Source organism: Eurosta solidaginis, chromosome 3 (assembly GCF_040869045.1).
Source record: "Eurosta solidaginis isolate ZX-2024a chromosome 3, ASM4086904v1, whole genome shotgun sequence".
In the NCBI taxonomy this organism is placed as follows: Eukaryota; Metazoa; Arthropoda; class Insecta; order Diptera; family Tephritidae; genus Eurosta; species Eurosta solidaginis.
This window is the reverse complement of record NC_090321.1, coordinates 59,417,376-59,430,200: the sequence shown is the minus strand read 5'-3', so window position 1 is coordinate 59,430,200 and position 12,825 is coordinate 59,417,376. Positions and strand designations below refer to the sequence as shown.

General features: G+C 37.1%; 1 protein-coding gene across 1 annotated transcript in view; it reads left to right on the top strand.

Moving 5' to 3' along the window:
• The window catches only part of so (sine oculis), a 178,468-nt gene that overhangs the window by 53,275 nt on the left and 112,368 nt on the right, over nt 1–12,825 (top strand). Inside the window, exons 2-5 of the mRNA XM_067771886.1 lie at nt 5,875–6,347; nt 9,586–9,796; nt 9,977–10,104; nt 12,449–12,553. Coding sequence (XP_067627987.1) covers nt 6,063–6,347; nt 9,586–9,796; nt 9,977–10,104; nt 12,449–12,553 — 729 coding nt within the window. The 5' untranslated portion in view covers nt 5,875–6,062. The remainder of the gene's footprint in view (nt 1–5,874; nt 6,348–9,585; nt 9,797–9,976; nt 10,105–12,448; nt 12,554–12,825) is intronic.

Here is a 12,825-nt window from a genome sequence, read left to right as displayed (position 1 = left end):
ATAATTTCGGCCATTTCGGAAAGAGCTTCGTCGCTTTCTTATCGGTAACAACCGCTATCCATAAGATATTTGGGGTATTCCCGTCATCTGGTTACGAACTTATCTGCTTAAAATTTTTTGTCCCCAGTGTATTTTATTTTTGTAAAAATTACAACCACAGAAGCAGATAAGTTGATAAGCAGGGTATTGTGTTTTTATCGGCTTATTATCGACGAATTATTATCTTGGTGTTATCCCTTTTGTTATCGCCATAGGAATCATAATGGTTTCTTATCGGCTTGTTACCGACGGATTACAGCAATGCCATCGATTTTATATTGAAGTATTATCGGTATCTGTTGCATAACCTACCCATAAGTCATCGATAATAATTGACTAACAAATCGATAACTCTTATAACAAATCTATAAAAAATGGATAACACGCCGATTACAGATTGTTTGCACTTCGATAACTTTCGATAGCAAATTGTTAATTTTTCGTAAATAATCGATAATTTTTCGATAGAAAATCGATACGATAATATTTTAATATCAAATCGATTTCTTTTTGGTAAAAATTTTAAAAATTCCTTTATAAAAATCGTTAATTTTTCAACAGCAAAGTGGTAATAAGTCGCTAACAAATGGGTAACACCACGGCCACTGTTTGATAACGAATCGATAGCTTTACGCTAAATAATCGATAACTTTTTGATAATAATCCTATAGTTTTTGTTAATAAATCGATAACTTTTTATAAAAAGTTGAAAATTTTTCGACAAATCGTCGCTTAAAGATCAATAACTCGTACATAATCATTGTTATCGATAGCAAATTCATAACGCATTAATAGCAAAATATAAATAAATCGTTAACACGCCGTTAATAAAATGATAACATACCGATACTTTTTCGTTTACAAATCGATAGATTTTGATAACTTATCTATAACTTTACGACAATATATCGATAAATTAACGATAATAAGTCGATAACTGTTCTAAATCGTTGATAACAAATCGATACCTCGTAGAAACAATAAATAAATAAAATAAACGAACCTCCGAAGAGATTTAAGACTGAGCTTCTCTTCCAAATTGCGTCTTGCTCCTTTTAATTTTTCCAACAAATTGATGGGGCAAAACCTAAATGGTTTACACCGACTCCGGACGATAAGCTTTCCATGGTAGAAATATACTCGGAGTGTTTACCAAATCAATTTTTTCTAAATATTCGATGTTGCTTTGCCCGGGGCTCGAACCCAGGATCTTCGGTGCGGTAGGCAGAGCACGCTACCACCACACTACGGCGGCCGTAAATAATCTTTGTTATTTATACCAGATTAATTAGTTTGTCATCGTCGATAAGAAATGGATTATACGCCCATAATCCGTCGATATAAAGCCGTTAATACTTCGATAGCACACCTTGAGATTTCCTTTTTTACTTTGTTCTCCTCTCCTTTCATTTTTCCCTTCCTTTTCTTTCCTTTCCTTTGGCTTGGTTTTGTTTCTTTTGATTTGCAATGCTTTCTTTTCTTTCTCGAGTACAGTTGAACATAAAAACAGTGACATATTTTAAAAAATAATTCCGTCTGCTTGACAAAGGAGAGAAAGGAGCTTTCTAGGACCTATGCCACTTGCTGCTTCTAGATCTGATAGCCGTATCACTTCTAATTTATGGAGTCTTAGCGTGGCAAGTGCAGGGCACAAGCACAAAACATGTTCGATCGTTTCCTCCTCCAACCCACATTTCCTACATCTGCTATCACTGAATTAGTCTAATTTAAAGGCATGTGACGCCAGAAGGCAGTGTCTAGTCAGAATACCCGTCATAAGTCTAAAGTCCTCTCTTTTTAATGATATGAGTAACTCTTTTAGCCTGAGGTTGTAAGACCTTCACAAGATCTTCGACACTTTACAGTCCTGTGCCTATTTCCGCGCCTTTCCCGCTTGGTCGATCATGTGCAACTCTGGCCTTTCAACCAATTTAATTGGAACGCCTATGGAACAAGCTTTGAGGGATGCGTCCTTTTTAGCAAACTCATCCGCTTTTTCATTCCATTTTTCGCGATTACCCTTCATATTATGTTTTCATGAATCGGCATATCGTGTTCGATGATATTGCGTATATCGGCAGGAGATAATCCGCCGAATTTGCACTTTCACTTCAAATCACTCAGAACTCGATTCATAACTCTTGCGGTCCCTGTTTATCTAGCTCATAATGAGCTCACATCATGGAATCGTATGAGTGAGGTGACAGAAAGTAAACACAATCTTATTCGCAAGCAATTCTCGTCAACTGCCTATATCGCGTACCTATATTCAACGAGAACTGACGTAGTTATCAATTTCGGAACAAAAGTTATCATCGCTTTTGTCCACTTATTAGCTACCGATCTACATCTAAAGACATGCTTCCGTTCTCTAAAACATCTACACTACTTAACTATACAACCCTGCTAAAAGAGGCAAACTGCTACATTGTATATATGTAATGATGCTGTGATCAGTTGACTATTTCTAGATCTTGTTGTGCGATATCATGGCATCTTATGCGCCACCCCACGAATGAAAACAACACCACGAGTTTAGTGTAAAGTTCGTCGACGTTTGTTGTGTAATTTTAGAATTTTTCATTAAAATGTATCTGAGCGTATTTTGATATGAGAAAATTATGTATATTTAAAGAAGGAATTTTATTCAAGCGAACGCTTGTTTAAAAAAATCAAATAAAAGTTTGCTTGAAAAATTTTAGTGATATAAAATGAATATAAATTTGTGAGTGTTGGTTATAAAACAAACGTTATTATACGAATGTGTTGAATTAAGGAAATTTGTGGCTATAATCATCTAGTCTTCTAACATAAGCGAAGCGTGCAGGGACTTTGTTGAGGATCTACATCCGCTAAATCTACAGGGTGATGAGAGCCTCATGGAAAAATGTTTCTGCGGACATCGAGTGCTCCAGTGAAACTGCGCGGTTGAGGAAAGTCCTAGCTAGAGAAATATACCCCAGGGACTAATAAATATAAGAGCACGAGGAAAGGTCACGTAGTAGTGAAGAGTCCCTTGAATCGACGTACATTTCCCATAGGGAGGTGATGCAGAAGTGCCAGCAGACAACGCTTACACTTAGATTACGGAACTGGTAGTGTCGGGCTTGGTGACTGATACCAAGATCGAATGGGCGGTGAAGACTTTTCGGAAAAAATACAAAAAAATTTTTAAAGTTTTTTTTTTAATTTTTCAGTTTTTCGAGATTTTCGAATTTCGCCATTTTTTTCTCATAAAAAACTTCAATCAATTCTGCAATCATCCCCACTAATCCCGGAGTGGGCCGATTTTTTTTTTTATTTTTTTTTTATTTAATTGAAAAAAAAGTTTTCAAAAATAAACATTTTTTTTTTATCAATTTTATTTATATAACAAAAAAATGTAAGAAAATGATTTTTAAGTATTCTTTTCTTTATATATTATTGAAAATAGATAGAAAACTTACATGTTTACTGTGTCAGTCATTAATCCTGGTTATTTTAATCGTAGATTACCATAATATATAAAGAAAAGAATACTTAAAAATCATTTTCTTACATTTTTTTGTTATATAAATAAAATTGATAAAAAAAAATTTTTATTTTTGAAAATTTTTTTTTCAATTAAATTAAAAAAAATATAAAAAAAAAATCGGCCCACTCCGGGATTAGTGGGGATGATTGCAGAATTGATTAAAGTTTTTTATGAGAAAAAAAAAATGGAGAAATTCGAAAAATCGCGAAAAAATTAAAAATTAAAAAAAAAAAAATTTTAAAAATTTTTTTGTATTTTTTCCGAAAAGTATATTTAAAAACAAATTAAAAAAAAAAGATCGCAAACGGCCAATTTTTTAAAAGTTATAGCATTTTGAAAACAAAAACGGTGTTTTTTTAAAATTCATAACTTTTTTTGAGTTGGATGAAAAAATTTGAAAAAAAACTGAAAAACGTCTTTCGTAAGCTAGAAAAAGAAGAAAAACTTTCAGCCAATTCTAAAGGGGTCGGGTTCAAAATTGGTCGAAATGGGATGGAATACCCCGTATATAAACTCCATCATGTATGCAAAAATATTCTCCTAAACAAAACATGCGTAACTCAAAGGCAAGTCGGTAGACACGGCACTACATAGGGTGCTCATAAACGTAGAGAAAGGTCTGAAATATAAGGAGTATGCCTTAGGAACTCAAATGGCAAACGAGGCGATACTCGTGTACACCGATAATTTCAAAGTTATAGAATGAGTAGGGTCTGCGGTATACTGTGCAGATGAGGTAATAAAAAAGTCCTACAAGCAGCCAGATCACTATAGTGTTTTTCAGGCGGAAGTAGTAGACGTAACTAAAGCAGTAGAAACACTAGAGGAAATCAGCTTAAACTGCAGCCGCGTAAATTTTTATATTGACAGACAAGCAACAGTTTAGGCAACAATCTCTCATAACACAATGTCCAAAAGTGTGCTAGAGTGTAAGCTATACCTGGAAAGAATCGGGTTAGGGAGAAATATACATCTATATTTGACTCCTGGGCATATGGGAATAGATGGAAGCGAAAAAGCGGTTGAGCTAGCTAGCTGATAAGGGCACATCGCTCAAAGATGTTGTAACGTAGACGTCCCAATCAAATAGGGCGAGATTAAAGGTGCGCAAAGGCGTGGAACCAAGCGCGGGGCTGCAAAGTGTTGAAAATCATGTGCAGTTCTTACAACCTTAGACTAACAAAATTTCTCCTATCACTCAAAATATGGGATTGTAGGTTCATGATGGGTATACTGACTGAACACTGCCTTCGGGTGTCACATGCTTTTAAATTAAGCTTTGTCGGTGTCAAACAAGTTTTGTGCTCGCCAGAGATAAGCACAAGCAGTAAGTTGCATTAGTCCTATAAAGCTTCTAGTATTTGCCACAAGGACGGAGTTATTTTATAACATAGGCCCTAGTTTTTGAGCGGGGTTTTCAGTTTGGTCGTGGAGCGAGCAAATTTCTGGCCTCATTCAGTTTATGTGAGGTTCCCACGCACGGGCCAGTTCAACCTAGTCTAACATTTACACCGAAAATAATATGCCTACACTTTGACATCGGTAAATATATCTTTAAAGTTCGGATAATACCTTTAAGGCCTGAAGATCTCAATACATCTATTTGTATACCGCCTCAGATATGGTATAGCACATACAAAGTCTCTAAAATAAAATTTCAATACCACACCATATATTGTATTTTTAGCCAATATCCGGAACAAGAGTTTACAAATCTATTTTTCAATATTAATTAAGCATTCACGCTGCTTAACTTTCAAAAATTTCTCAAATTATACAAAGTACCATGCACTGCAATACGTAAACACTCGGTAATTTCTAAAAACGAAATACGAAACTTCTATTTATTGCTTTTTTTTCGTTGCGCTGAGTGAAATGATCTACGTTATGTGAGATATCGGGTGTTGGCTGGCGGCCAATTTCGAAATATGTACAACAAATTGGAATGTGATGTGCTCATGAGCGAATGTAGAGCACATGATGGGGTGAAAATAAATATGAGAATTGTGAAGAGAGTAGGAGAAAGAAGAGAGTAGGAAAAAGAAGAGAGTAGGAAAGTGAGAGAGAGAGGAAGAGAGGAGAAAAAATTGTGTTAAAAGAGAAAAGGAGAGAGATAGAAAACACTGTGCAAGAGTCAAATGACGATCAAACGAGGAGGATCTTTGTTTGGCACACAGAAATACAAAGAATTTTTGATATTAAAAAAAACTAATAAAATAAAACTAAATCAAGTAACTAATTAGCAATACATATGTAGGTATTAATAACTTAATAACTTTTTTTTTGATTTTTTAATAATCATTATTTTCATTCTTTTTCAGATCAGCATCGATCATCAAATGCGTCTCTCACCACAAAAAAATCTTAAAAATGCACTGCTTTCAACAATAATTGCTACTCTGCAAAAAATAATTAAGTATTTTTTATTTTGAAAATAAAAAACAAAAAAGTCTGATTAAAAGTAATAGCTTAAAGAAAAACAAAAAAAAAAAAAAAAAACACAACCAAAATGCTGCAGCATACCGCCACAGATTTTTATGATTTAGCCGCCGCTAATGCTGCTGTATTGAGTGCGCGTCAAACGCCACCATACAGTCCGACGGGTTTGATAGGCACCGGTGTGGGCCTCAGCAATAATAATACAAGCAATACTAGTTTAGATATGCTGGGACATAATGGCAGTATTATTGGACCTGGTGGCGGACATATCGGTAATGGTAATGGTAGTAGTAATGGACGTGAAACGTTGCCCAGTTTTGGCTTCACACAGGAACAAGTGGCTTGTGTGTGCGAGGTAAGTGAAAGTGAATTTTATAACTAAGATCTATAGAAATTGCGTTAGTGCTCTCTTCGGCAATGAACCTACGTTTTAAGGAGACAGCAAATAGGTTTTGTTTAGCTTCTTGTTAGAATAAACCGTCAAACTACGCCGTTAATCTACAATTTGCCTGTGGAAAGTATATCCCAAGCTCGTATCGTTCTCAAAAATAGATTGAAGTAACAAATTAATTTCACCGTGGAAATACAGTAGCTGAAGTATCTACAAAGCTTCGAATTGGGAACCTTGGTCTATGCGCCGAAAATTTTCAGAGCGAACCGTTATTAGATTTTTGCAACCTATAGAGCAAGCGTTCTATCATTCAATTAGGCTTAAAAATAGCATGTCGGATACTTTACTCAATTGGCGCTTAACCGTTTAAACGGTTATGGCCGTCCAACAAGGCGCACCAGTCGCTTCTTCTCTCAGCCAACTGGCGCCAATTGGTCACACCAAGGGTGCTTCAATTGTTTTCCACCTGGTCCTTCCAGCGGAGTGGGGGTCGCCCTCTTCATCTGCTTCCATAGGCGGGTTCCGATATAAACACTTTCTTAGCCGGAGCGTCATCTTTCATTCACATAACATGGCCTATCAAACGCAGCCGCTGCGTTTTAATTCGCTGGACTATGTTGATGTCTGCGTAAAGCGCATCGTTAAATCTTCTTCGGTACTCGTCGGCAATCTGGAAATTGCTATACTGACTTCTTCATAATTGGATGGGAGGACATTTATTCCATCATCATCGATTGCGGGATGGGGTTCGTCATACCTGTGCGGTAAATCGCTGTCTCCATATAGGAGAGCAGGTAAGTGTTCCCTCCATAATATAAGTACTCTCTGGACATCAGTTACAAGGTCGCCCTTTTCGTTCTTATAAGAGTTTCCCCCGGTCTTAACACCTTACGTCTGTCGCCGAATTTTTTGGTACAATTTTCGGGCGTTATTTCTGGTGGCTAGCAGCTCAAGCACGCACGCCTTTCTGCCTCTGTTTTTTTCTTCTTGAACTCGACTTGATACACGATACTCAAAATATCGATAAAAATTGTAAAAGTCTGTAGTTGTCTATATCGCAAAGCGGATTTAAGCTCCATCAAATGCACACCCGTTAACAGCACAAAAGCATAACTCATAACAGTCGGGCAGGTGCGCCATCATTTTTAAGGAGGGAAGACCTTAATGGCCTCTCATAAACATACGGATGCATGTCAAGGAAACTAATGTTCTAAAGCTTGGCACAGAGTTCAAGTCGAACCAAAACAGAGATAACTTGACCAGAAAAAATTAATTTCGGGCTTTTGGAGTAAAGTTTCGTCGGCTTCTTATCGGTAACAACCATACCGACAAGTTATTTATTGTTTTCCTATCGGTAGCGAATCATTATCATTGGATTATCGGCTTGTTATCGCCAAGTCTTCGATTTCTAATTGGTATCTTATCGGCTTGTTATCGACGAGTTACAGATGTGTCATCGATTTTATAATGAAGTTTTATCGGTATCTGTTTCATAACAAACCGATGAGTCGTCGATTATAAATCGATAGCACCCCGATAACAAATTTGTGACACTCAGTTAATGAATCGATAACTTGTCAACAACATATCCATAACTTTTTGGTAAAAAATCGATAATTTTTCATGAATAAATCGATCACTACTGGATAGCAAATTGATAAAATTCGATAACATAGCGATGATTTTTTATAACAAATCGATAACCGTTCCATATTTATTCTTACTATCAATAACTTTTCGCTAACAAGCCATACACTTTTGGTAGCCAATCGGCACAACCGCTAACTCGTCGATAAAAATTCGATAACTCATTGATATCGATAGCAAATTTATAACACTTTATTTGCTTTGCCCTGATTTGCTGTCTGATTTCGCTCATATCAACTCTATCACGTACGTGACTACTTTTACGCTTAGGTTATGTCATAGTGGCTGCCTCCAAACAAGGCCGTGGGGTACACTTATGCCAGCTGACCCATTGTGACACCACTGCATGAGCCAATGCACTTTTTCTTTCATATATTTAAAGAAGGTGAATTTTCTTGTCCGTCTAATGTACATAGCACAGGATATCTTCAATTTCAGCAGAGTCAAGCTTTGCTAAACAGCCGATAAAGAGCTTGCGCATCCGTAGAGAAAATGCTTAGCACTTTCTATCACATCCTCATTTATACAGCTTCAACAGAAGTCATTCGTTGGAGTTCTTATAAGTTTGCCCTGCATTTCCCTCAGATAGTGTGCCGTTAATACGCCGAACAATGGACCTAAGAAGAGACAATTGAAATTATTTCTCATTATGCGCGGCTTAGTTTGTCGACACACCTCATAAGTGGATTCTAGTGCTCATCTGAAACTGGGTATCTCGCTAAATATAGACATGAGGGAGTGGCAAAAGGAGTAAAGTATTGCGTTCGTCTGTTCAATGGCTTTCCTTGTCATCATTTCAACGACTATCTACTGTCTGTTGTTAACTTTGAAGAGGTGCTCGTGTCTTGAAGAGCTTTGAACCCAAAAGATGAAAATATCTCTTCCCAAAATTTATTTGAGATTTTTAGCGAGCTTTAAATTTCTAACTTTATGTTGTTATGCTGGCTCAAAATTTAGTTACCAATATGGCGATGAATATAGACATGGAATGAATGTCGACTCTCCGTTGTTCTAACAGTGGAGGATACCCTATTTAGGAGGTCACCTCTAATGACAAGCCAATGTTAAAAAGACATTAAAGGGTATAGACAATGGTTGCCTCTGCTACAAAGATTTCCGTTGCTGTTGTTGTAGCGATAAGGACACTCAGCGAAGACCTTGGGGAGTGTTATCTATGGATGGTCTTTTGCCGGTTGCAGATCCAGTACGTTCCGGTAACAAGCACCATAAAGGCCCGACCATCTCGGGAACGATAAGATGGAAGTATTACTTGTTGTAATCGATGAGAAAGGTACAGGCTTCCGTTGCGACTTGCCCTGACTATCTAGAAACAGTTCGCGGGTTTCCTTTCGGCCAATCCTGCTGCTGAATAATAAGGGTTACAGAATGTTGAGAGAATAGATCTGAGTCTGGCAGTACGTGCGCCACCGGTGTTCGTAAAATGACGAATTTCCGAAGGGAGCCAACAGCTGATTCTATTCTGCATATATCAACCTCAAACTCCAGCTTGAACGAAATTTATTTATTACTTCTTCTTTTATTTATTCTCTTCAAGGTACTCCAACAAGCTGGCAACATCGAAAGACTGGGACGCTTTCTCTGGTCCCTACCGCAATGTGATAAACTGCAATTGAACGAGTCTGTGCTAAAAGCGAAGGCCGTTGTTGCATTCCATCGTGGACAATATAAGGAATTATATCGTCTGCTCGAACATCATCAATTCTCACCGCATAATCATGCTAAATTGCAAGCGCTCTGGTTGAAAGGTAAGGAATATATATAAATATTTACAAGATTTATTTTTTCACCTTAGTTACGTGGAAAACCAACAAAATTCATACACCTGTCTATAAAAATAACCAAAATCGAAGCGCTCTTTTAACTTCCAACTCTAATTTTTTTCTTTTCTTTCCTTTTTCCAACAACATTTTTATGTTTAAATGTAGCGCATTATGTGGAAGCCGAAAAACTGCGCGGAAGACCTTTAGGTGCTGTTGGTAAATATCGTGTACGCCGCAAATTTCCACTGCCACGCACAATTTGGGATGGTGAAGAGACGAGTTACTGCTTCAAGGTGAGTAAATAATAACTCGTACAAATGCGACTCATGAGTATGAAAATTTGTGTGTGCTGAATCGCATGAAAGTCAGTGTAACGGTAAAGGTAGTGTTGTATCTCAGAGTTATTTGTTGTTTTAAAAACTTTTCTTGTGTAAGGGTAACTTTTTGTATTTCCACTTCGTGCAAAGTTTTCACATATGGGGACTTATGTTGATATATCATAAATGGGTGAAGCAATGTGTACATGAAATCGTAGAAGTGTTTCAGTTTGTACTCGTCCTTCATAAAATGAAGTTACAATTTTGAGCTACTTTTAACTAAATAGGTGCTATGGTAAATTGTTGCAATGTATGGGAAACCTGCAAGGCCTAAACAAACTCAGTGCGTGTGTTGCTTTACAATTTTTGACTTTTAGACAGATAAGGAAGGACTTTTGTTCGATATTGTAATGGCTTCATTTGATTAACTTATGACCTTTTTATAAGTTGTACTCATGCAAGTGAAAAAAAAAAACATTATGAATTGTGGGAAAACACGGGCCATAAAAAAGTACCTAAGCTTCCTTCAAAGGCAAACAAAGTGTAAGACTGCTGTCTACTTTGGTTCTCGCAAAATGGAGCCCTTTAATCTCACATCGATAACGTTGACATCCCTGACCTAGGATAAGTGGCCCAGAGTTTTTAGAAAACCCAGAGCAGGGTCGGTTGGTTGATTGGGTGATGAGTACGCCCTGGCTCCAATTAAAGCTGCTGGGACTGTTTCATACTACCTCACGTAAATCAAATACTGACAAATATTCTAAAGAGACTTAAGAATGCTGGGAATCACGTGCCCGTATATCGTTTAGTCTCAATACTTAAAAAGCTACTCATAGTTAATAACCCTTGAGTATTCAGAATTGGTATTAGAGATTGGAGCCACGCACTTTTATAAGAACAGCTTGATCTTTGACTGTGTTTTCTCAGTTGTTGTTGTAGCGATAAAGAAACTCCCCTAAGGTTTTGGGGAGAGTTATCAATCTTGATGATTCTTTGCCGGATATAGATCCGGTACGTTCCGGTAATAAACACCAAGGTATAAGCCCACTCCATCTCGGGAACGATTTAATATGACCACATTGATCCTACTACGTGGAACACGGGTAGGTGATGTTGACAGTATGCACGTTCTGCTAATGTTCGAATCGCTGAACTGTCGAATAAATAACTCCAATATTCAGTATTGCAAAATGGTCTTTATTTAGACTACTTTGGGAGTAGTATAATTATACTTCACTAATAGCGTGTTTAAGACAAAACTGATTATTGCAAAATGGTCTTTATTTAGACTACTTTGCGAGTAGTATAATTATACTTCACTAATAGCGTGTTTAAGGCAAAACTGATTACTGATTCCTCAGCTTGTGCTGCTTTTATACTCTCGGTTACCTCGTTCGCCCATTTCTCACAAGATCTAGACGTTTCACCTTTTATAGCAGTTGTATCTCATGTTTGGTTATTTAGCTATATACATGCATATCTGTAGTTTATGCTTTTCTTCCAGCCATGTGTGTGTGTATGTGTATGTAACAGCTTCTGCTCTTAGCTGCCAGCTACATCATCTCTTTGCTTCAAGCTGCTGGTTATGTGTATGGAATACTCTTCATTGCCTAGTACATAAGTGTGGCTGCTTGCTATTATTGTTGTTGTGACAATTTACTAACAGCATAGTGATGGTAATATTCGCCACACTAAATTGCGCTGGCATCCCCTTGAATTATTTGGGTATTCTAGTCGCCTTTGTTTTCTCATTCGCAGCGATTTTTATCCGTGACTGTGACTGGACACTGTTAAAGAGCAATGTTATCTAAACCGTAGTCCACAATCACTCTTTTTAAAAATTTCAATCGCAGCAGAATAAAGTTGCGACAACTTACTTGCTTACTTAATTAGCGCTTAACCGTTTAAACGGTTATGGCCGTCCAACAAGGCGCGCCAGTCGCTCTGCTTACTTGCGCCAATCGGTCACACCAAGGTAATCGCTTTTCACCTGGTCCTTCCTGCGGAGTGGGGGGCCGCCCTCTTCTGCTTCCAGAGGCAAGTTTCGATAAAAAATAATTTTTTAGCTGGATCATCATCTTTCATTCACATAACATAGCCTAGCTAGCTGAATGTATGTGTATGTATTTTTACCGGTCCGGGATTACGTTTTTCTTCGTTTAACTATGTAGTTTGTTCCGTTGACTCAGCTATCGCACTTTAGATTTTCCTTGGCCAGGAATTTTGAAAATAGTGCTTTTGTATGCTAGAGTAAACTAATTTAAGGTTATGTCATGGTGTATAGCACAAATAGCTTTCTTTTTCTTAATATTTCTAATAGGAGAAATCTCGATCTGTATTAAGAGACTGGTACGCACACAATCCATATCCTTCCCCGCGAGAAAAACGTGAATTGGCCGAGGCTACAGGACTGACAACCACGCAGGTGAGTACATTAGTATATAGTTTCAGTAAAATTTAAACATAAAAACTCGAAAGAATACGGTTCGGGTAAAACATTTTGGTTTTGATTTTAAAATTTCCGTCGAAAATTATATTTTTTATAAGTATCTGGTTTTAAAAATATAAAAATGACTCATTTCGCTTTTTTGATTTTCCGACAGGGTGTATAATTGATGTATATTGAAACAATTTTCCGTCTTATTTTGTAAAATTTGATTTCGAGACAAACCGGCGTTATGCCATCATCAGCGGCAA